This window comes from Bombus fervidus, chromosome 5 (genome assembly GCF_041682495.2).
Source record: "Bombus fervidus isolate BK054 chromosome 5, iyBomFerv1, whole genome shotgun sequence".
Taxonomy (NCBI): Eukaryota; Metazoa; Arthropoda; class Insecta; order Hymenoptera; family Apidae; genus Bombus; species Bombus fervidus.
In genome coordinates, this window is record NC_091521.1 from 11,855,858 (window position 1) to 11,882,190 (window position 26,333).

The 26,333-nt window shown below is 35.1% G+C and overlaps 1 protein-coding gene across 3 annotated transcripts in view; it reads right to left on the minus strand.

The window, feature by feature from the left end:
* Positions 1-26,333, minus strand: part of LOC139987840 (A disintegrin and metalloproteinase with thrombospondin motifs 15) — a 174,673-nt gene that overhangs the window by 111,272 nt on the left and 37,068 nt on the right. For all 3 annotated transcript variants that reach the window (XM_072004571.1, XM_072004573.1, XM_072004570.1), the window contains exons 3-5: positions 8,046-8,174; positions 2,248-2,408; positions 905-1,030 (exon numbers count right to left, since the gene is read on the minus strand). In XM_072004571.1, the coding sequence (XP_071860672.1) occupies positions 905-1,030; positions 2,248-2,408; positions 8,046-8,174 (416 nt within the window). The remainder of the gene's footprint in view (positions 1-904; positions 1,031-2,247; positions 2,409-8,045; positions 8,175-26,333) is intronic.

The window sequence follows — 26,333 nt, forward strand, 5'->3', positions numbered from 1 at the left end:
AACTTGTAGATTTTTCTTTGTAAAAAATATTTTAAGCAGAGCACAAGTTATTCTTGAAATTTACGATATTATATAAATCAAATATCAAAATTCCTTTCACGTTACATCGACTATTAAATAGCTAAAATAATCAGGAATTTTTTAGAAATTTATATATTGGTTAAAAATTTCCAGAAAAAAAAATTCCTATGGGAAATACTAAATTGAAAAAAGATATCACAGTTTTTAATTGCTATTCGTATTATAATTTGTATTTCCGATTGTCTAGCGTTTACGATACTTCTCAATATCGAAATTCTGTTAATCTACGATTGGTCCAATGAAGATTCTAAGACGTACAGTAGAATTTGTTGTTATTATTCAAATTAATCTTCTCCAAATATTACGAATATTCCGATTTATTGTTTATTTCCTATCATCTTTTCATTCTAATCTATTTAAAATGCAAATTCTATAAATTATATTGCATCGTATAGTTTCTCATTCTTAACCGTTTGAGTCCCAAGAATAATTGAAAAAACAGAGTCGAAAAATCCAGAACAGCGCGATAGCGCTTTTCATATTTGTTACATTTATTATTATATAGGCGTACTATTAGTTTATAAATATTTCAAGATTTGTTTAATAAAAATGACCGAGAAGATAATAATGAAATGCAAAATACCGTCAGTCGTCCGTTGCGTTCAAATGTACAGGGACTTTACGACGCAAAATCTAAACGGCGCGATCGCGCTGCTTGGGACTCAAACGGTTAAGTCAGATCGCCGAAGTACAAAATATCACATCCATATGATCCACGATGATTTAATAAATATTTGAAGTATGTAATTCTTATTGCAACAAGTAAAAAGTAAAGAGAGATTAAGATAATCATTATAAAGATAATAGTGCGACTGTGACTCACCATTCCGTGGCAAAGACTAACGGTGACAGCAGAGTATGGGTCACCGTCTACGGTTCCGCTGTAGAAACAGCCAAGTTCAGGGCCCGGATATTCCCTTCTGCTAGCGTTTTCAGTCATGTGAGTAATCTACGCAAACAGAAAGAAAAAAAGCCATAGTTAAATGTATTCAATTACGAAAGTGATAGAATATTGCGTTGCAGTAACACGGTATTGTAAATGATGTCGAAACAAAAAGGTTGCAACTATGGCTGTGTTTTAAAAATTCAGAACGAGCAGTAAAATTTGATACACGACGGAAGGAAAGCGTAAAATTGTTCCAGACTCAGCGGTACAATCTTCTATGGTTGATATACGTTCACTTGACCATAAACAAATTTGCAAAGGTTCCTCGAAGCAAACAAATTTTCAACTCACGTTTTACTGTTTCTGGAAGATGTATAATGTAGAAAATGTGTAAAATAACAATCCTTGTTTTCTACAGGTAAGAATAAAAATGTATAGAAGTAACGTTATCAATGCTTTGGGGAGAGATCATGGTTTCAAAACGAATGATTTTAGAAAAATGTGATAAAAGACCCGTAAGCTCGGTTTAATGATTTAACGATCGACGATGCGATACGATTAAATAGATAGAATATTTCATCGATGTTAGAAAACATATACATACACGTAAATTGTAATATTGTATATTGTCAATAGAATTCTTTGATAAATTATTTATAAAATCTACGTGTTTATAAAAATACGTTATAAAAATTTGTGAAACTATTTGAAAAGCGTCCTGTACAATTTTATCCCACGAATCTTTGAAAAGTATTAATTTAGTCATATTTCCTGTCAAGAACAAAATAGAGCTCGCCTCAAATCTTAGAAACCTCTTCTACACCGTATGCAAATTTATTTTCTTGAAGAATTTTGCAAATTCAACTGCTCGTTAAATATGTAACAACGTTGAATAATTTCTTCGATGATTTGGTACATCGCTTTGTATTTAGGATCGATTAGTTATCTAATACTGGCGATAAATAATTCATCATCGACGTTACCACTCGAGGCGGCTTTTAACGCCTCGTCCATCACATTTCACGGAAGCAAAATTATGCAAGCTTCGGCACGGAAGCATCGACGATGATATCGCCCGCATTAGCATAGTAATAACACGCGCGACGAGATAACTTTTCGGATAATCGTAACAGGATTAGTGGCCAATAAAAGCATATCTGAAGATCGGCACGTAACGAAGAAATTGAATTGGCCGTCTGCGTGTTGCCGTTTCGATAAATTAACCCGTTAAATTGCGTCGTAAATCGATCGAAAAGGATATATGTAGAACGTTATCTTACCATAATATTCGGTGACACGAAACTGGTGTCGTGAGCTAAACGTAAACGGAACCGTCTCCCAAAGGCGGTAAACTCGTACTGAGGGTGAGGATCCCATACTTCGGCTGTAGCATGTCGGAAATGACCGCTGTGGTGTCGTTTCGCTGTTGTGTATTTGTCCGCTGTAATGACACAAACACACCCTTGATATATTTTTGTATTTGGTTGAACCGTGTGTTGACACGTTTGTAAACACAACTCTAGCTTTAATCTATGACGTTATATAATTCATTTTATAACGCTATATTATACGCATATATATATATAAGTAGATTGTGAATTCTTATGCATTTATGGGAAATTTAAAGGGCTAAAAATGCAATGTAAAGATCTGTGAATATCCAAAATATAATATTCGTTTAAACACACAGTAGGTAAAATAATTTTCTACCTGGGTTTCACGTTTTTAATTTTATTCGTGGAGATGTGAATATAGATATATCGATCAATGGTTTCTTTCGTAAAATTTACAAATGAAATTCGTTGAATAATCTGAGTTACGAATGATTAATAGTTAATATACTTGCGGAAGTTTCTGGACTAAATAACTTTATTGTAACTTGTAAATTGTACATCGATTTTTCTTCTTTCTCTAAACGGCTTAATGAGAAAATGATGCTTTATGACGCGTTTGTATTTTCAAAGAATTTTTATCTCTCGATCTTACGACATAAAACAGTAGAAATGAATATGACGAAAAATTTAACGAAGCGAACGATAGTTCTTTTAATTTAAAAAAAAGGATACATTCTTATCTTTAAGAAACAATTACAAATTCACTAGAATGCATTATAAATACGCTGTGGATATTTATACGAAGTCGCGATTCAAATATACAAGCGCATAAACAAAAAAAAAAAAAAAATAAAAAAATCTCTCGATTTATATATTTTTATATATAAATATTCTATAAAAGAAGAAGGTACGTATCGACGATAGAAACGATACTAAATTGAAAGACTGCGTGTTGTATCAAAGAGCGAGCTACGAGATGGAATAGCATCGATGATTTATTTTTGTCCTAAGGCGAAAAAATAATCGGCGAAAATTAATAGTCACGCGATCGGGAAACAGTTAATGAAACAGTAGCCTTTCCCGTAAAACAAGTTTGCAGAGGGTTGAGGAACCAGATAGAAAACCATGCTAACTGTGGTCGATGGAAAACGATCGGTTGTACAGTATAGAGGAACGTTTTCAATGCGACAGGCGCATTTTGTCACGCACCTTGTCACTTCGCTTTGCCAAGTTCGTGCGACTGTCATCGATTACCAGCAACAAATGAACTAGTTACCAGCTAGCACGTACCTTGTATTTCGAGTATGCGAGGCGCACTTAACACGTGTACATTATGGCGTAGATAGCGAATGAAGTTACCATAACCATTGGAATTTATGAAACGACGTGAGAATGACGAAAACAGTTTCTTAATTAAAACCAGTTTTATAATTAGACAGTGGGCGATTATACTTTCATCGACACAGATAAAAAATAAAACTTAGAAAAAATGGAATCTTGTTTCACAAAACATACTCTGAATAAATATTTTGTATATACGTAGATCCTCTATATTTTTGTAGAATTGAATTTTTCATAGACTCTGTAACATCCAGAGTGTAATTGTAATACATTTTAGTGATTTTTTATTCGTTCGTTGAAAATAAAAACGTATACTTTCTTTCCAATTAAGCATAATTTTTTTTCTCTTCCATAAATGCACAAACGTGTAAGTTCACTATCTATGAATTCTCGTTACGTTATTAAACAACCATCCACGTTAATATAATAGTAGATTTCACCAAACATTTGCTTGTAAATGCAGAATGATGCAAACTCTACGAACAAATAGAAACAAATCAAGCACAGTAACTGTGTAATAAATACACGATGAATTAATTCTTCATATTATAACAAAGTCACACTATCAGATTAGAAATTCTCTTTACGATGACAAGTGTTTCTCTTTACAATGCTAATGAAATTTCAAATTTACATCTAACATAACACATATATAGCACACAGTGTGGACAAGAAAGTTGTTTATACTAAGTATTCAAACACTTTCGTGAGCCATTATAAACAGCTATAATATTATAAAATTTCGTTTAAACGAGATTCTATAATTTATTCAAAATAATCCGAATTTTCGCAATTTCAAAGAAGCCTGGAATCTAATGTTTCTCTCTACAATGCTAATGAAATTTCAAATTTACATCTAACATAGCACATATACAGCACAAAATGTGGACAAGAAAGTTTTTTATACTAAGTATACTTTCGTGAGCCATTATAAACAGGTATAATATTATAAAATTTCGTTTAAACGAGATTCTATAATGTATTCAAAATAATCCGAATTTTTGCAATTTCAAAGAAGCCTGGAATCTAATGTTTCTCTTTACAATGCTAATGAAATTTCAAATTTACATCTAACATAGCACATATATAATATAGCACACAATGTGGACAAGAAAGAAATTATAACAGCTATAATATTAATATAATATTATAAAATTTCGTTTAAACGAGATTCTATACTGTGTTCGAAATAATCAGAATTTCTACGGTTTCAAAAAAGCTTGGTATCTAATGTTTCTCTCTACAATGCTAATGAAATTTCAAATTTACATCTAACATAGTACATATACAGCACAAAATGTGGACAAGAAAGTTTTCTATACTAAGTATACTTTCGTGAGCCATTATAAACAGCTATAATATTATAAAATTTCGTTTAAACGAGATTCTATACTGTGTTCGAAATAATCCGAATTTCCACGGTTTCAAAAAAAGCTTGGAGTCTCTTGGAGATTGGCGACCGTCACGGGCAAAACCGCCCTCTGCAATGGTATTGCATTCGATTCGCATTTCCGAGAATCGCGATCGTAGTTCGATACGAAACGATCGCGTTCTTTATAAATATCTGGTTCTGTTCGCGTTGTCTGTTTTTTATCGTCGTGTATGCGCCGGCTCGTCTCGCACAATCGAGAGCCTAACGAGGCGAACGTGATCCTGATAAAGGTGGTGTACACGGTTCGCCACGGCCACACGCCGATACGCTTCGAGGATCACGCGTGCACGTTCCATCATCGGAACACGTAGCCAAACGCATCGCGGTCTAATTGCGCTAATTTGAATCGCCCTGCTCTGTCGCGCATCTCGCGTGCCTTCGGTACAGAGAAGATGGGATCGATGATCCAGTCAACGATCTCAATGACCCCGATCTAAACGGCTATGTGCCTTACGATCGTTCGACGAGGATGAACGTTTCCTTGTTATTACATGTATCTATGTAGTGAACTACCAAACGAGTAGACCGTGCGTGTTTATAAATTTATTGAAAATTTAAACGTACGAGAGTGCACGAAACGTGCGTGACACATCGTAATGTACGAAACGTAGAAAATCAAATACCAGTTACGATATTCAGAAGATCGAACCAATTTTTATTTAAGCTTCGTTTCTAATTTTTAATTGAATTTCTATTTGAGTCTACTTGAGTTGTGTTATAAAAATATGAATTTACGCAATCAACGGTTCGAAAAATATTCTCAAGAACTAACTCCTCGTTAAAAGGAAAATCAGAAAATATTCTTTGAGTATTTAAAACGCTGAAAATATACCAAGGATCGAATGGAACTCGTTGATCTATCCATTCCATTAATCATCGTCCAACAGAATTATTAAATCTTCCGTAAATACGTAATTATAACTTATATATACGTAATTATAAAAAATATTTCAAATTTGCCAGATTTTGAGAATCGATTTAAATAGGACACCCTTGTACAATGCCAAAATTTTATAACGCCAATTGCCAAAAATTTCCTGCAATTTTGATACATTAGAGACGACGTATACGTATAATATTTTCAAGCATTGTCAAATTATTCATATTGTATGATTTATAGAAGAGCTAACCTACTTGGCCAGAGAGATGGTTTTAAGGAAATAAACAATTCAAGTGTCCAAGGATGTTTAACAGTTTGGAATCTCGCGTAGCAATTAGACGATACAGGGTTGTTTGGAAACGAGACGGTGGATTCGAAGAATTCAAACCTAAAAGAGTTTCAAGATGCAAAATTATTTGAAGAAATAAAAGTTCCACTAAAATTCCGATCGTTCGTTTTCTGATGAATTAAATATCAATCGCATATTCTGACATCAACAATTTCCCAAGAATAGAACAAAGAACGTAGTCAGGCAATTACACAATTATCCATAAGACAATTAAACACTATTCTACTATACGGGTAACAACAGTAAACTCACTTACTTAAATACCCATTACTCCAGATCCCGTATTATACGATTAATGGCCACCTAAAAACACCATTACACGCGTTAAACGTACCTCCTTACCCATTTCTCAGCAACTGCCATAAACTTGCCAGAAATACGATCCACCGTTTCCAGCAATACGTTTAACGCCATCATAGTGCAAGCTTAAGCGACACTGGACAATTATAATTTTCCTGATTCACCCAGAAATACGATCTGCTAACTGCTTCGAGTAGCGTGTTAAGCGTCATCATCGTTATAATGACACTTTGCTGTTAGTCCGTGTCAGAGTAATGGCAAAGAATGGTGCGAGCAAATGCCGGAATGGTAAATGCCACTTATTTATTGACAATCATCGTAACGGTGTCCTGCACGCAATCCGTGGAAAGCGTTACATAATTTCGTGGGCCGAAACTTCCGGGTTTAGATCGTATCTCCGTTTAGAAGAAATTTATTCCGACGTTTGACCTGCATTTCAAACGGGCAGGTTTCAAACTACGGCTCCAAACAATGATGACTGATACTATGGAAACCTCCAAGTTGAACTAAGCGTTGTATAATTCTCGAAAATGTCTTCCTCCAGTGTGTGTTTATATTCGAATATTCAAAGAGATCTTTTACGAATACATCATTTCTATTTTGAAAATGAAATATGGAACATTTCGAAATTTCATTAACTGTGTAACGAAACGAAACTATCGCGATTATATTGACAGAGTTTGAAACGAGTCTAAATATAAATTTATGTCGAATAGTATGATACTTTGAAACTGATTCTTTTGCCATAAGAAATATGTAAGAAATACGCCGTATAATGTTGTTGAGTTGAATATTACTACTGTTTTATGGTGATCGAATACACGAAATAATTAAATCGCTAGCTTCGATAATAATTAAACACTGGTATTGAAAATTAAATTAATTTTATCGATACTTTGGATAACAAGCGATCTGATCCTACTGCTAGCTTGGATAACAAACATACTCTGCAAATTATTGATTCTAGTCGAATTTGTCCTATTTGCCAGCTTTAGCAATAAACATACTATTCCTGTTCTTCCTGCTTCGACAATGATCGAATTAATCTTATCGATCTTATTGCGATCATCGGTAATGTTTCTCATTATTAAAGAAACGAATAATAAAAGATTCAAAATAAAGAAAATAAAGATGATTTGAATAAAAAAAAGGAAATTTCTACGATTCCTACATTCTCTAATAATTCAAATGACTATATATATATATATATATCACCAATTATATCATTTATTTTTAATAACTGATAATGACGAAAAATACTAGCTAACTATTTAAAGCTAGCTTTTAACTAATTTCAAATTTGTGAATATAATTACGAGTGAACGTATAATAAACTATTATTTTTCACTTTTTACCATCGTATAATTATTTTTCAACAAAAATTTTTAAATTTACAATCTTCTAAAAACAAAGAAAGTTAACAATCGTTCTTATGAACTTACGTGGATCCTCGTATTGATTTTCACTGATTTTCATCAATTGAATGTACTCCAAGTCAGGTTTCTGAGAAAACAGTTTGATTTTCTTAGAACCACTCTGCTTCTTTGATGATTTCTCCACTTTCGACATCACTGCAACAAACAAACGTAATATTTTAAGCAAAATACTCGATAATCAACGCCTCAGATCTAACGTTTCTAAACTTACGAAGCATTTAAAACATAGTAGAATCTAAAAAGCAACTATTACGCCTTTCTAACTTTGGATTATTTTTCTAATTGTTAAGTTTCTTTCCTCAATCTCAAAATCTATCACCACGGTACTTTTTTATTCAAACATTTGAAGCCTCATCTAGAGCTTTGTTTCTGCTGTACGGCTTAGTTCCAAAATTCTAACGTATCTCTTAACTAAATTTTACTCAAACTTTCGAAATTACAATTTTTTACAAGTTATAATATCTGGCTGAGAACTCATCGTATTCCAGATGAACAAACGTATCGAACGTTGTGTGTTCTGCATGGCGATAGATCAACGGTTGTCTTATCGAGGCCGATTCAGCATTAAGATATCACGGTACAAATTTAAACGGAAATTCGCGCGATGACCCGCACTTCGCTGTTGAAGTTAAAATTAATCGCCAGAGTATTTTTTTTTTCTTTCTTTTTTTTTTTTCTGTCAGACAGCATGCGCTCGTGCGATAAGCTCGTGAAAAAAGAAGGCGCCCGTGCGAACGACGAGCAACGGTCATTGCGTAACGCGGCTACTTGGAATCGATTAATTGACCCTCATCTCGCGAGAAGAAAAATCGAAATTATTTCCAGATATCTCATCAGCCTTGACTATCGAGACGCACATGCGCGACATTCGAACGATGCACGAGGTTTCTCGATTCTCGGTTCAGCAACATTTCCGGTTGCGGAGTCACGTTTGATTCCACTGCGTCATTTTCATCAGTAGATGAAAATCTGTTATTAATATAATACTACAGTCAAAAATATAGGAATTTTGTGTTTTTAAGATATTTGATAATTATTCTTCATTTAATATTTTAACAAATATTATAGGGTTTTGTTAACGTCAGGGTTAAAGAAACTGAAATGTTCCCATTTTGAAGGATATTTGACAGTGTTTCTTTTTTTTTTAATATTTCAATGGTTGAAAACTACGGGATCTTCATTCGACAAACACTGTAAAATTTGTTCGTTTCTGTTATTAGAAATAAATTAATACAATATCGTTAGTAGTAGTTTTATATTTATCGGTAAATCAGTATCGTTATTAATATTTTCCAGTTTGAATTTTGAATTTGCATCTACCTGCGTCATTTTCATACGTCTTTCGGTAAAAATTTCTCTGCTAAAAAGTTTGCGAATATCAACAAGCAAACATCATTCAATAGACGTTCCTTACTTTTTGAGATCGTGAAAATTTATATCTTTTGGAGATGTAGACGATTCTACGTTAAATAGAAACCTGACGCGTTAGAATATTATTTAAACAATAACGCGAGTCTGATCAAATTTCTCGTATACTTATTGCTAAGTACATATTCAAAGTATAAATACTCGGTTTCTGACTTCATTTTGTCGACACTCGAAAGACTCGAGTGGTCATGCGTATGTATAAACGAAATACTATAAATAAACATTCGATATATCGAACCAATTGGTTCACTCCACTGTCCCTTGTAACGCAACACATTGCTGAATCGCCGAATTTATCCTGATCGTGGTATCTTTTTTGCACAGCAAGTTTAGAAAACCGCAATCGAGCGTTTTGGAATCGATCCGAGTACTCGCTCGAGAAATAGTCGACAAATACATCAAGTCATTCAAAAACGATACATTACTTTTATACCATTCAAAGCATAAGGATACGTACAAATATTTGTTCAAATTTTACAAATCCTTTTTGTGTTACATATTTTCTAAATTTTGAAGCGAAAGATCTCTTGCAACTATCAATATCAAACAAAACTGTAGACGATACAAAGGATTTCTTTAAAGTCACATTAAGACAAACTCAAAGGAAATTTACTGTGCTACCCCAACGCCTCAGAATTTCTTCGATGAGAGAATTAATAATTACAACATTATAATTATAATAATTGGAGACGTCGAATATTAGGAAATAAACGTCACTGTCAGCATATTAACATTTTATTCAAATATTCGATACTTGAAAAGCTTTTTACTTTAACATAATAACATCGATTCTACAACGTCAATGATTGATTCTCGATCTATCACCGAGAAGAACAAATGACCCAGATGAACGTACAAGTACAAGCGACCACAGATAGATAAACGAGAAAATACGTTTTATAATCTTCCTAGAGATTTATTATTAGCTGTGCTGTATACATTTTTGCCACAAGTTTAGAAAATTAAACAGCGTGTAAAACTATTAATTAGAAAAAATGTTCTCATTCAAAATCGCACGATTCAACGTCACTGTCGATAAACTTCTGTTCTACGTCATTCGTCTGCTCGATTCGCGCATTCTTAAGAAGAATCCAACAATTACATTAAAAATATCGTTATGAAGGCTTCTCAATATTCATCGCCACGTCAAACTGTGCACTTTTGCTCTCGATTAAAGCACTCGTCACGCTGCATCAACAGAAACTGATCTCAGTATCCAAACACTTCGCTCCTGTTAAGTTAAAATAGCAGCAACGAAATCGCAAGAAACAAAGCTGAATCTTCCATTAATACGTCCGAGGCCAACAACGACTCGTATGAATCTTGTATATGCTGTCCATTTAATCCTATCGATGATTCACCACCTTCAAAACGATATCAGAAAAACGTTGTTGATCAATTTTGTATCCTCGACAATTTCCCTAAATCTGCAGTTACGAAATTAATTCAAATCGTCGAGGATTGTGTGTAGGATCAGGTATTGTAAAAATGATTATGCTCAAAGTCCTGATTGTGACAAAATTTCATCCACCTTTGCTGACATAGTAACAAATCGGTTAATCGTAGGAAATATTAAATACGTAAAATTATGTAGAAATTATTTCTCGGATGAAAAAATGCCATTTTGAAGTACATCTGCTGACTGTTAAAGAACCAAGTGGTAACTAAAATCATCAGTGTTACAAAATGTTTAAATGTCTGGGAATCATATTGTAGATAATAAAATCCCAACCTGAAATGACTAACCCAATGACTGATTCCATAGACAACCGCAAAAGGGCGAGGTTTATCCGTTCGACGAATTTTTCGAACGTCAACCTTCGACGTTCATTAAACACGAAGAGGAGGAACAAACGATCGTAAAAAATTCTGCCGTTCGATCTATCAGCGATTCATCCGTTCCGCGAACCAGTCAGATCCACGTACAAGCGATCTGTGTTACGCAAGCTCATTAAGCTGATTTCCAACGACAAGCGATTTCCTGGCTTTCAGATAACCACGTCGATTGAACGGAAGAGAAGACGAAATTTCATGACGTTGATTAGACGTCAGGTTGATTAGCCGGCCGATAATTGGAAAAATGGCGCGGAAATCACGTACAGTAGAAGACAAAAGTATTCGTACATTTGTTTGTCTATATATACAAAATCTCACACATATTTCTTATTATTCGAAATACTTCGAAAAAATATTCGAATTCTTTTACACACCTTTATTACGATATGAAATTACGTGTACACAGATTTTGAAATTTCATTAGCGTTATTACGATGTTCAGTATCGTGATTATGTGGGTGAAGTTTGAAACAGAACCGAAAATTATAAACATTTATGAGTAACTATATATCTTTATGATTCCGGAACTATAACATATACAAGAATAGAGATGTATTCATATATATAAATGATATATGCAATGAGCCATCTGAAATACAATAAATTACACTTGAAACATTTGTTTATAAAATCAGTAGATACTGAACTTCATCGTTTTAATTGACTCACCAATAACCTCGGAAATATTTCTCTGCTTATTTGTGCATTCCAACTACGATACTTTTGTCTCGTATTGTAAATTTTTCATAGAACTGTCGCATGGAGAACGTTCAAAGTACTGTCGTGCGATCTAATTGCGCAAAATGCGATGACTGAACACGATGCAAGTAAACGATTAGCGATGGCATTCGAAGTTGGAAAAACACCGATGCAGATTTTCCCTGCACTTTTGTTCGAAGAGGAAGTGTATCGTGGAATATTTCACTCATGTTGAAGGATTAATGGGGATCGGTTTGTGAGATTTCCTTGAAAGTTCTAGATCGATAAATCAGTTTGCAATGGTAATCATCGGTGGCTTTTTATATGCAAATAGGAGATTCCATTGATCGAGCAATTTTTGGAATTTTATTAACTAATTAGGTGTGGCTGCGGTTTAAGAATTTACCGAGGTATTCGATTACCGAGAATTGAGTAATTTGAAATGATCGAGATTCTTTGGTGTTTGTCTCATTCGAAATAATTACCATTTGTTTGTGTTTGAATTGGATTGTCGAGCATCGAGTGATCTGAAATAATCGAGATTCTTTCGTGTTTATCTGATGTGAAATAAAATTCGCTTGTGTTCGTGGCAGTTTAACAAAACCAATCGAACGATTGATCGATTGACCGAGCTGAAGTAATTGAAATTCTTTGAAAATTACCTGATCTTCTGCTTAGTTTCTGCTAAGAATTAATCGAAATATTGAATTATTGTAGATTAAATAGTTTGAAAGTAATCTAAATCTTTTGATATCTTCATATCGTTTGAAATAATGAAAAATTATTTATATTTGTGTCATTTTGGGAACTGATCGACTAGATTGAGAATGAAATAATCTGAAACATTTGAAAATTTTCTATCACGTTGTCCCAAAAAGTTTCTTTCGTTTTATAATAGATGCACGATAAGTTTTGTCTGATATTATTTTATTGAATTATGTATGATTCATTTTGTTCTATTACATACGTAATACAATAAAATAATTAAAACAAAAAACCTTGTGCATCTATTATTCCCTTATAAAACGAAAGGAATTTTTGGGACAACTTAATATATTCGTTTAATTAAAATTTCTTTATATTCGTGTCGTTCACTGATATTTTATTAATTGACAGCTTTTTGTAGATTTTAATTTCTGGGTTAAATTACAAGAAATTCTATAGATTGAAAGATCAATTACAAGTAGAAAATCAGTGAAAAACTGAATGTTTGAATGAGGTAGAAGTGCAGTAGCAACGACCTAGCTTTCTAATATCAAGTACCTCTGTGTTCAATGTAATCCTCGTTAATGACCTGAGTGGCTTAAAGACACTTGTACACACGTATGTATCTGATTATACAATAGTTACGGATAACTCCATAGCACGATTTTCGTAATCTTAGTAGGTAGCTTAGAGTAATACTTCATTCATGAAATGCAAATTAAAACAGGTTTTTAGTAGAGTACTTTTTCCATTATCGCCATCATAAATCAAATCCTTCTTACCTACTTAAATAAATTACATATAACGAGTGAATATTACTATTAAACAGCCAGTTAATTGTAAACATAATGAAACATTAAGTAATTCATTTAGTTCGTTATTTCACGTCGATTACATGATATTTTTACAAGCTATTACATTAGCATTTTATTAATATTACATTAATATCGAATCTGTTATTTAAAAATATTTTAATTGGAATAGAGAAGTTTGCTTTTACAAAAAAGAGGATCCAAAAGTTAATTAACACTTACGTTAATTCAAAAACACGTCCTAGAAATTTCTTATATTTTTTCTTATAGCAAATGGACCTGTCATATTCCGTAAGATAATTTTATTCTACTTATATAAACAAAAAAAAAAAAAAACAAAAAATACAATTTTTACACTCCGCTATAAAGATTTATTATATTCGTAAAATTGATAAAATATAATATTTAGATAAAACGTATTTTTACGTAATTATTAAATACGTACTTTATCGCATCCTATTTCCTATTAATTCTTATATTCTAATTTCACAAAAATTCAATAACATCCCACAAAACATAAATCTTCGATTTCACGATCTCATTGACATTCCTCGTAAACTGTAGTGACCTAACGTAACTCATCCTCGAAACAATATTTGGACAAACTTGGAGATAATCCTCGTAAACGTTTGTGATACGCGAGCCAATCGACGAATACGTCGCAACTGGAGATACTCGATCGTTTAACTCGTGTAATTAATTAACGCGATTCGCGGCCAGAATAAGAATCGCGGGTCAACCGATAACCTGGTCGATTTTTGTCGGCGTCTCCACGTACGGACTATAGACGACTGTCTGGCACATTGTTTCGTGCATTGTTCGCAACACGATGAAACGTAGTTCGTGTACTTGCGACTAGATAAGGAAGACTCGTTTGGACGAACTCAAAATGGCAATGACGATCATATGCTTTGCTTATTACCTATCACAATATTTGCTACGATTTTCAAGACTCGGCTACAATAAGAAAGAAAAAAAAAAAAAAAAAAGAAAATGAAATTTTGACCTTTCACAACGCTCTATATGCAAACTGGCTCGTCGAAGACTCGAGCGAAATTCCACCGTTCTATTTTTATCGAAAGATTAAAATTGTATAAATTTCAGATATATTAAAGATACCGATAAATATCTGAGAATGTTTTCACGCCTTCTTGGAAATTTAAAGCTACGACAGAGTTATTTAAGTTTCTTGCACGTGAAGGATTCGGTTCATCCATTTACATAGAACAGAAATTTCTTTCGTCCTCTATTAGAGAAACCTATACATTTCCTCGACCAATTTCCTCTTTTTTCACAAATCTGCATCTAGAAAACCAAGCTTTTCTGCGATTTATTCGACGCGATTCAAAGCTGTTTTACCTTCCCTCGAGACTCGTCTAAGATTCCTATAAAAACTCGGAAAGTTATTGATTTTTATACCTAACTTGGACGTCTCAAAGATGTCCAGGCATTGTAAGTATCTTGTCTCTGTGAAGCAAACCTTGGCCAAGTAAACTCGATTACAACGAACGAGGAAATTATACACAACACAGATGCCTGGTTCTATCCCAAAAATTTCATCGTAGATAATGATCAAACGTTTTGCTACCGCGGCTCGTTAAGCGTGCAGCGTAAAGCCGGCTGCAGCCGAACAATGAGAGGAGAAATTTTGACGTCCCACTCGCTTAGTATCGTGGACCGTGTCGCGGAACAAAGGGACTTTACGTCACGTCCGAGGAGATTAAACGCGCTTACTAAATGTCGACGCGTGGGCGACACAGACACCGTGCGCATTGTACAATTGCATAACGATGCACGGCCACGATCCAACCGAGAAAAAGGGATTCGGCGAGCCTAGGACAGCGTCCACAGCGATTATGCTGTTCGCCTACCGGGTACAGAGATACGCGAACAGTGGACCTCCGCTTAATAGAGGATGGGAGCCCTGCTTCCGTTTCAAGCGCAGCGATTATGATTATTAGACGACACTCGTGCATTGTGCGAGTGTTTGGTTTAGTGAATTTCTTGGAAAGCGAAGCGATGCTTTGACGCTTTAATGTGAGTTATGCGTTTGTGAGAAATCTGAAGATGCAAAAATGTACAGAACGTATGGTAGATACAAAACGCCTAAGAGGTATAATAAAATATACGAAATATCCAAAGTGTAGTAGGATTTCGTAGGATGTTTATTAGATGAAATAAATTTCTCTCTAGGTTCCGTTCTTTTTTTCTTTTTTAAATTATATTTGTAAAAATACGAACTTGCATAAATATCCGCGCTCTAGTCATTGCAAATTATATTTCAGAATAAATTATATCAACTCCTTGCGATCCATAATTTACAACTCAAATCGATACAAATTTAACTCGAAATTCGTTCTGATCGCTTGTAATCCGATGATTTCAGTTCGGAGTTGATATAATAACAATACGAATGATTTTCAATTTCATGTTGATTGAATTTACAAGATCTTCTATCTTCTCTTTCTCCGACTTCGCCACTTAAAATAGGAACGTAAAGCGTTATAAAACGTTGCATCGGACAACATCCAGGTGAAGCGGAAAAATAAAATTGTAACGTGTTGCGGACAATCGAATACGCTACAATTCCAGAAGAGACCGATATATACATATATATATAGAAATTATACAAGGTGCGATATCGTCGTTGACTTAATCGTATTATTTGTATTCTATCGTATCGTAAAACGGCTAAACCGGCCGACGTGATTGGCTCTGATCCATACAATGTCTCTATTATTCGTTGCTCGAGCCAGATCAATAAAGCTGTATGTAGGCAATTTAATAGGGCTGAAAATGCTAATCTCGTTTAAAGAGACTAGGTCATGCGAAGCGTTACCATAGATTATCAGTGAATAGTTTACGAATACAATTCTGACATAATATGCCTCTCAGAATCTTGCAACGTCTTCAGAATTTGAAAAGCCACTTACATTTAAGAGAATTTATTATTAATTTGCCCTGCCTATTTTCACTTGTGGAAAATTCGCTCTATCTTAACGCTTCTTATCTTTCCTCGCGTTTCGCTATATCGTTGATATTCTTACCGGTATATTTATACTTTGAAATGGTTGTTAGAATTTCGTTTTACGTCATTCATTAATCTTCCTTTCGTTGTTATTTTCTTTTCTATTGTATGTCTCTGAACAACGCATTTTACGTACTTCGTGGTAATGCTAAGTTTTCTGTAATTTTGGAACTTCGGAAAGTTGTAAAAAGTCTGAAATTATTTACCAAATATCTTTCCTGCGCTGTACAATTGTTCGTTAAATTATGTGCTTTTAAGCTATTAAGTTCCTAAGTAAAAATAAAAATTCACCACGAGGGTTAAACTAAAATTTCGATAATATGAGAGTCGATGATATACATACATAAATAATATAGTGAATTGTTATAAAGTATTTATTGTGTAATTAATATTAGAATCTAGAGAATAACTAATTGAATTTCGAAGAATCATTGGAGAATGGCTTTCGTCGAAGTGCAAGTCTTTCCGGAAGCAGGCCACTTCATCGAGAAACTTATCGCGTGAAAGAACGAAGGGTCTGTGTTACGGCCGCGAGAAATATGCCGTCAACCAAGAAATCAAATACTTTTCTTTAAAGACATTCGACCTTTCTTTCACACGACCTTGACGACCATCCGTGAAACCACGTTTCACTTAAACGACTCGTAAAAATTAACCTTTTTTATTGCTGCTTTCATTTCAGAAGCCTCTTTTAACACCGCATGATCCTTGACTCACGAACGGGAGTGACAGGGATTTATGGGATATCAGTGTCCAGCAAAAAAGAAAAAAAGACTACAGGTATGTTTCTGAGAATTACTGATTTTAACATTATCTGAATATCATTCGTAACTCAGAATTCTTGCAATTCTTTCATAAAAGTGGATTTGTATTTTACCGTGTTTATCGTTTTTCCAGATCTTTTTAAAAACTTTTCAACTTTTAGTAAATATAAGATTTACAATCGTCCGTATCAATGAGTCTGAGAAATTTTGATACGTAGATTCTGCTGCAATTTTTTTAATTCCATATCTCTTTCGCTATACATTTCACCGTTTTGTTGTTTTCACGATTCTTCCTTCTTTGTTATTCGAAATACAAAAGTAACTTTTACTTGAGAAATTCTACAGAATTACTAAATCATATAAATTAAGAATTCCCATTAAACTCAAGATTTATATATATTTTACAATTCAGCCAACATTTAAACTACGCTTTCAATACTCTTAAGGAATCCAAACCAAACAACAATAAAATATCGGTAAAGCGAATACGCGAAAGCGCGTGAAAATCTTGTTGAAAGTAAATGAGAAGTTTTTCATATGAAGTCTGCTTCGTAAATTAATTAATAATTCATTTTCTTATTTCAACGAAGAGAACACTCAAAGTCGTGGCAGTCCAGTTGCAGCAATGCAAGGATTAAAATCTTACAAGTTGCAGTAGCAAAAGCTTCTCATAGATAAAGCAAAGAAACTACATTAACTTCATGAGAAACGAGATACGGAGTAGTTGGCAGGCGACGAAGTCGAAGCGGGACACACGATGAGAAAACGATTCTAAAAGGACTAGGCGGCGGCAACGCAGAACCGCAGAAGAAAAAGCGCTTACCGCGTGATAATCCGATATCCCGACACAGGATACAGGATATGGGGTGAGCGACAGACGATACATAGTTGTATCATACGAGCCAGTCGACACGCGTTGTCGATCACGTGAATATGGGGAAGATCAAGCAATTCTCATCACTGAACACTGATAGATGCTTTGTATGACAAACTGGCGATAAAAGGAAGACGAACTTCTCAGAACGTAACCAATCGTGAGTTCGTTCCATCGTCTACGTGACTTCATTTTTGCTGATCCGAAGGACAATAAAAACTTTGACCCAACACCATGCGTAACCAAATGTGACAATTGATCGATACTTCGTATATCTTCTTTTCAAAATTCCCTCGTTAAATATTTCCATTTGTCTTGAAAGAATTTTCAGCGTTCGTAGGAATTTGAGGAATTTCAAAAGATTCGATCTTGTGTAAATTAATTTAACCCCGTTCTAATAACTAAGATCGGTTTGTAATAATCGCAATTTCGTTGATTGTAAGTTTCAACGGCGAGTTGGAGGTTTATTATACCATGGAGACGAATTAAATGATACTTTGAAGACAATACAAAGTCTCTAGGAAATATTTAACGTAATTTGAAAGTTCAAATAATTTCAAATAAATAACAAGAACTCTATCTATATCTTTTTATCTAAACTGAATAAACTTTCATATTGTAACAAGATTTGCTATAAAATATTCTTACTTGTATATTGATAAGTACACAATTGTTATAGATATCTCGCGAAGAAATAACACGCTTTGATAAAAATACGAGTCCTTTTACGGAGAGATCTTCCTGATCTATCGTGAAACTTAAAATTTCATATTCTGCGTGCATGCTTCTTTTCCATAATAATTGTCTCTTTGTTAGCATCTGCGTCTATCATTAACATTCTACGTCTGACGTAGGAAAATATCCCATTCAGGAGAATATGCGAACCTATTCTAGAAACCGATGCCATAAGCCACGAAAGATGCAAAGAGTCCCGTGGCCACGTTGCAGCAAATAGTTGCTTCCTGCTTCGCACAAAATTCAAATAAACCTTAGCGTCTCGCGAGACGCTTGCTAATCACCAAGCGTGGTTCAACGTCGACGACGCGCAAAAGAAAATGAAGAACGCCGAGCTAGAAGCGGTTTTGCAAACTGTGTGTCGTCTGTTTCGCCAGACTAGCGGCGCCAATACACCACGTGTCGTTGAACTGGACGACATTGTTCAAAGTGTAAGAGGCTGCACCCTCGCACGCATCCGACTCTCTTCTCTCGCCAACTCTTGCATAAACATTTCGGTCTTTTGCGACCAGGCGAGCTTTCGGCCGTTTTCCCCGACGCGTCGACCAAGCGGATGTTATTCGGGGAATAAAAGTCAGGGACTGGTCGTTCGTAACGATCGGACAAAGAGCCGGGGTGATCGTACGGAGATCGAACGCGAAAATGAAATATAGCGCAAGATGTTGCGAATCTGCGCTGTGGATGCGAGACGACGCGTGGCTTTACGACGCGAGTGTGATATCGAGTCGTTGTCTGATCTGTCTGACGCGTGTCTGTTGCGATACAAATTAAAAATGCTTCGAGGGAGAAATTTTCAGTAATAATAATCGTAATCTGCATTGATTACGTTATGTAAAATAATACATGAAGTTTTTCGTATACATTGTTCAAAATAATTACAGAATTCATTGGCTTAAAGTCAGTCATTCGGGATGAAATATTTGTAGGAATTAATAAACAGAAAAATTATGGACAAGCCGCCTGTGACTATTTACGTATTAAAATACGTATATGTATTTTGGGAAAATCTTTTTCAGTCTGGCGATCTAATTAATCATACGTGAAACCTCACGCACAGTTAAACCTTCTCTTTAACAAAAAGTGATTTGCAATCTCGATTTTTAATTTTGAAGAAACTAATACACTGCGAAATAGTCTTGCGAAAATTCAAATTGCCTCGACAAACAGAGAAAGGCATATATAAATTCAAGCAACAGTTGTTTAGAATCCTAACTTTATAAACAGTTACATTTTGCAACAGTTTTTCTCATAGAAAACTGTTCGTCGTGGCATTCGTTTGCTGTAACATCGTTCGTTCTGGTATTACCTCATAGTACGCAATTTGGGAATGACAGAGTCTGAAAGTGTCTTTTATTTACACGTTTCGTCGAGTACTCCAAATTCTTAAAGCCATAGCTGTTTTTCCTTTTATCATTCTGTAAACAGAGTTCGCTAGAATTCCATTTAATAGTACGGTTGATTATACCGAAAGCTATCTTATTATGTTACCGAAAAGCGTGAACGCAGACCAAAGAGACGAGCGATTCAGCCAGTTTTCTACGGACACAGGCTTCCGGCACACCGATGTCACCTAGCGCTTTTATCCCAGGTCAGGATAATGCGAGTAGACAGCCAGCCAAATTACCCAGGGGATAAAATAGACCGAGCAGACGAGTTGGTTGTTTTGGAATATCAGGCAGCTGGTCGTGTAGTTGTCCAGCTCTTCTGTTCCGCTTTTAATTCCGGATCACGGTGGAATTTTCATGCGACTAAATAGCAGCAACCTACTTGCGCGTGACTGAAATACGTTTCTCGGGTAAAACAAAATTTCAACAGCACGAGGAAATTGGCATTGGAAGTCTGTTCTAACGAGCTTGAATCTTTTTGTTACTCGCGATGGGTTTAAATCTGCAGGACGTAAATCTTCTCGGCGGATTCTCTGGATTCTTGCTACCAATGGGATTGCAGTTTGGCTGCTCGAGTTCTCGGATGAAACGTTTGGATGTCAAACAATATCTTCTCTTTCTCGTTTGTTCTCGCTCAACGAAAGTTAATAAACACACATTCGTCGTGCAATTCGGATTCTATAAATTATAAATATAAAATTGCACGGTATAAATGAGGCACGATTTGTTGTACGATTGAAGCAAATTTTTATGGCGGATGGAGTCGTTAAAAATATAAAGAGATAGTCCAAGGAAGATGGATAATCTAAAGAGCAAAAAATTTACAAACTTTAAGAAGATAAAGCAAAAATCGGGAAACTGGAAGATAATAGAAAACTAAGAAGCTTTAAAGATCTTAAAAACATTGAAATGCCAAGTAACATAGAAAATATCGAAAAATAAAAAGACATTGCGAGCCTGAAAATATTTCCAAAAATTCGTTTATCATTGGAAACATATTTTTCGTTGGTATTCCTTCCGTTTAAGTTCTACGATCGTATGAAATTCGAAGAAATTGAAGTACTTACAACGTAATAATAAATTATACATTGCTTGGCCCTTTATTGGTTGAACCATCCTTCACAAACATAAAAACTCTGCAGGTGTGAAATACACGGGGAACTGCAACCATAAACAGTCCTATATTCGAGCTGAGCGAGTTACAGCTATCTTAACAGGTACCTACTACTCAACAGTTAATTCTACCTTCTTTCGTTTCCACTGACGTTCTCAATCGATTCGTTCTCATCTTCGTGAAATATAGTAACAGGCGAGTTACGAGGAACGCATTAGCGTAAACTTCAAGAGCATCGAACGATATCTCGCGATTCCGATAGACGGTGGACCGAGTGCACGTACAGCTTCGGCTATTTTCGCCGTAGCCACCTTAGAAATAAATTACAAGCGAACGACGGATATATCCCGCTGCGAGGTGGCGATCCGCGGCCTGACAAAAATGTTTACGCACCAGAAGTTAAACGTCTGCCAGCAATATCTCTCGCACGAGCTGCCAGCATTTTACAACTTCGACATCTTTCGTCCAAACTCCAAGGTCAAACGAAAATCCTTTTTGCGTGTCCACTTATCGCTCTTTAACGACTGTTAGGGAGTTCGCGAAGAAGCTGATCGTGTACGATGTTTCGCACGAAGGGTTGCAAGTTTTATAGTTCATTTTTCCGTAAACAAATATCGATATTATGTATTTATTTTTTAATAATAATTAATAGTAGCGTATGGATCGTGTCAGCTTGATAAGAACAGTAACGGGTTTCGTGTCTTTTTCTTTTTTTTTTTTATTTCAAGATACTATTTCTCGGAATAAGCTGATAATTGCTGTGATTCGTAGAATTAATTTCGTGTAGATTTAAAGATGATTTACGCTCCTCCCTGAGAATTTTGTTAATCGAGAAAGTGAACTTTTTCTCCAGTACAGAGATCTTTTGTTGCTTTTCTAAGTGCCAAAAACATATTGTTAGAACGTATAGTTAAATAAGAATTGAATATTCAGAAGTAGTTACACAAAGAATTATTCAGTTTAGACTTTCAAAAGTAACCGCAAAATGTAGTCTGTGCGTATAGTAGTTCTGATGATGCTCTTATACTACTGTGGATTTTCCTATCTTCTCCTACCACTGTATCTTTCCTTTCTGACAAATCTTTTTCTATTATATCCCAGCAAATACAATTATTAACGTATCTAATAGTTACAACTAGTTACAAATTCCCAGATGTAAAAATAATTTTTATTGCTCATTGTAGCAAACTACTCTTCTAACCGTCAATATAAAATTTATATCTTTTCCCACAAAAAGTATCGTTTCTTGCATTTTTGATTATTACATCGTTTACGGTATCAATTCCTCAAACAGAGACCGATTTCATTTTTCATTTTTATTTTTAATCAAATTCCTCCATTTCTGCATAGAATCTACATTCTTCCCTACCACAAAATTCTCTGCTTTTTTCATACTCGCATAGTTTGCCATTCTAACTCCTCAATTACCAAACTTCTTTCTATCATCATTCATAATGCGTTCATGTATCATTGAATTATTAAATAACGTACAAATTTATACTTCTATGAAGATAATTATAAAAACGAAATCTAAGTGGAGAATTATTGTGTTGGCAACTAAATTACCACCTAATGACAAAATCCGCAATCACTTAGGTACCAACTCAATAATTCGCGCACAAAGTATTATTACGAGCATCATAATCCACGCGTTCTATATATCCTTGCGTATTACGTACATATTACGCGTCTAATTGCATCTACCACACGAACGCATAAAAATCCACAGTCGATATATCACATTCTCTGCCGGCTAATTCTCCATCAGCTAAATTCCACGGTACAAAGATCGCACGTGTCGTGGATTCTATGTTTACGATCACTCGTATACTTGGGCTATCGAAACTCTCTCATGGTCCTAACCGGAATGTCTCCAGCTGGGTGGCTCGACTTTATTGGTTTCATGGACCAGCGAAGATGAGTTCCCAAGGTATTAGAATACGACGGTATATTTGGGAGAAGGTTTATGGACTCGAGGCTTCGAACGTGAAATTTATCGTTGATTAAAAGAACCGTTTGGCCGTAGTTCGTGTAGGGTACCTTTTTGGACATGGAAATAGGCTCGGGGATAAGGTAGTCCGTTTTTAAAAAATCTAGGGAAGCTGCAGGATGGTGTATGGATTTGTTTTCTTTAGCTGTAGGTGGGGGAGTATTTGTGGAGTTTGATTTACGTGCTAGACGCTTATACAAGTATTTTTGTTCCGAACGCAGGCGTTGAGTAATTTATATACTACGATGCTATTGTTGAGAAAAGATTCCACTGTATGTTACGTCTCATTAAGAATCGTATATACTTTGTGCCAGCAGATATTGACATCTATTATGATATTCGATGCCTATCGCTTTAAAATGTTTAAAATTGTAGAGCTGTAAAATCTCAGAGTTGCAGGATTTTCAAACCTTGAAGCTTCGAAATTATATAACATACTAGAGTTCTACATTCTGGAACGGTAAAACCCAATAGATTCGTTGCATCATAACGGTAAATATTTAGAATCTATACAACACCAAAAAATATTTCTGACAATAGCCATTTTTCCACCTGGAATAAACTACCGAACGAATATATGAGACACGTAAATAGATCAGATTCGACCGAATTATTTAAAAAGCAAAATGAGCATATTTTAATCGATTTTTTTTTTTTTTTTGCTTTTTTAATATTATCGGTCGCGCAAGCTTTTAATAACTTCGAATCTCGTCGTTCCTCACAACGTGTCTTTAATCACGCCGTTTCATGCCTCGGATACACTCGTTCACCCACGACAATTAAAAAAAGCGAATCTTTTCATAGCTATTGAACGTATCTAATCGTTTCAAGGCTGAACGCGTGCAGAAATTCACGAACGCAAAGGAGACCGCCAATCATGTATCCACAGGATCTTTCAACCGCGACGAAATGAATCGATCAACAGGCTTGTGACCAATCGATTGTCGTTTAATCAGTATAATTTACGAGACTGAAAGACCTGACGACTGATTTATCGACAGCCTGTTCGCCGTGTCCTCGCGGCTAATAATCGCAGATCGAGTTTACGTATCGTTTAATTGCGATTAATGACAGAATCTGTCTAATTAGTCGAGAAGAACGGCCCATGCACCGATAATTGGAATAATAATTACAATGCACGGTTATAAGTTAAGAGGCAGAGAAAAACGTAGATTGGATAATTTACATCGCATCTAATTTTGATTTAGATTAAGATCGAATCTAATAGGCCGCCATTTACTTTTTGCCTGTTCATTGGTATTCATTTTTCGCGATTTTACGATAACATTGCGAGGGCGAAGAATTTTAACGCAGAATAAATTTTTATAAATTCCATGCGTTCCTCTGTCACAGGAATTTAGGTGTACGATACCGTATAACAGTCTTAGATTATCTGTTAAATAGAGGAATTTTGATCAACGCACGAGTAGAAAAGATACCTATAATTTTCTTTGTCCACCCACCTTCTTCTCTCCAACGAAATCCTTTTAAATCAAAGCGAGGAAGAATTTTACCTAAAAAAAGACCCCTCAGGCTTTTATCGTGACCCGATTAATTTGATCAAAACACCAATGTCAACAGAAACTACTTCCCAGATCGCAGTCTTCCGTTTCAAGTGCAACATAATCGTATCTGTTCTACCTACAATCCTGATCTTCGTTCGATTTAATCCATCAAAGCCCTCCCACGAAAACGAGACTATACGTACAGTTACTGATTACTAATTCAATCGTCCGTGCCATAAATCATCGAAAGACTTCCAAATGCTAAAGAAACAACGCCACGTGCAAGTATTTCTCGTAACGTTCTCTAATCTCTCCAGCAGAGTCTAATTAGAAAACAAGGATCCACTGGTCGTTAAGAGGCCGTGCCTCTTATTCTCTTTGTCCACCAAGGATCCGACATTGACGAATGATCTTGAGAACGCCGATGCTCCACTTAACATATCTCCCTAATCGTTGCTTTACCTTCGTCCGTGCATCGTTGGTCGCCGGTTTCGCGATAAACTCCGGTATACGTATAATTGTTTTGACATACTTAGCTGGAGAAATGACAAACCGAATGGCGGTGGTACAGAGGAGATAGCGAAGGGGGATCGACAGCTATTTCCACGCGTCCGAGCATCTTGTATCGATAAATCATTCGCGGCATTAACAGAGTTTCTTCGTCGCGGACCGAGTCTTCGTTTGTCGGAAACTGGAAATCACGTTTCGTATTAAAAAGTTGTCATTAAGCGAGATGTTTGTTTTCTTCAGAACGTCGCCATTTTGTTAATTTACTTGTTATTATGTGCGAGATGATTCATTTTTTGTTTGCTGGTTATCATTATTTTTTATATTATTTTATCAATAATTATGGAAGTAGCTACCGGCATCGCGATATCTTAGAATTTGTCTGAAACGATATAATATAACGTATTCTAGAAAATATTATGATAAACGCTTGGTTTTTGTTCTATTTTCAGACGAGTTTTTCGATAAAAATTTGTTCGCGATTACCAAATTTCGGAGATTTATATATTACGATAGGCAAGTGGCATTTTTTGTTCTCGATTTATAACAGCTTTTCGCGATACGATAAAAAGTATAATTTTCATGCATCTTTCACTCGTTTCCGTGTATTATTCACGTGTTATCTTGGGAAAAACAACGATATACTGATTACTTTTGTTGAATATAAAACAACATTAACAAGATATTTGAAATAACGTTATTTTAACGATTACTCTTAATAGAAATTCTCCGTGGCAATATCATATCGGTATATCCGTCAAAATTTCAATCAATTTCCTCGAAATAATTGCGCTGGAACTAAATTTCATTCGCATAAACAACAGTCGATACGTAATAACGTGGAACGATCTTGTTCGAGTTCTAAATGAAGGGATACAGTGGTATTTTAGTTATTCAAATGTTTATCGATAT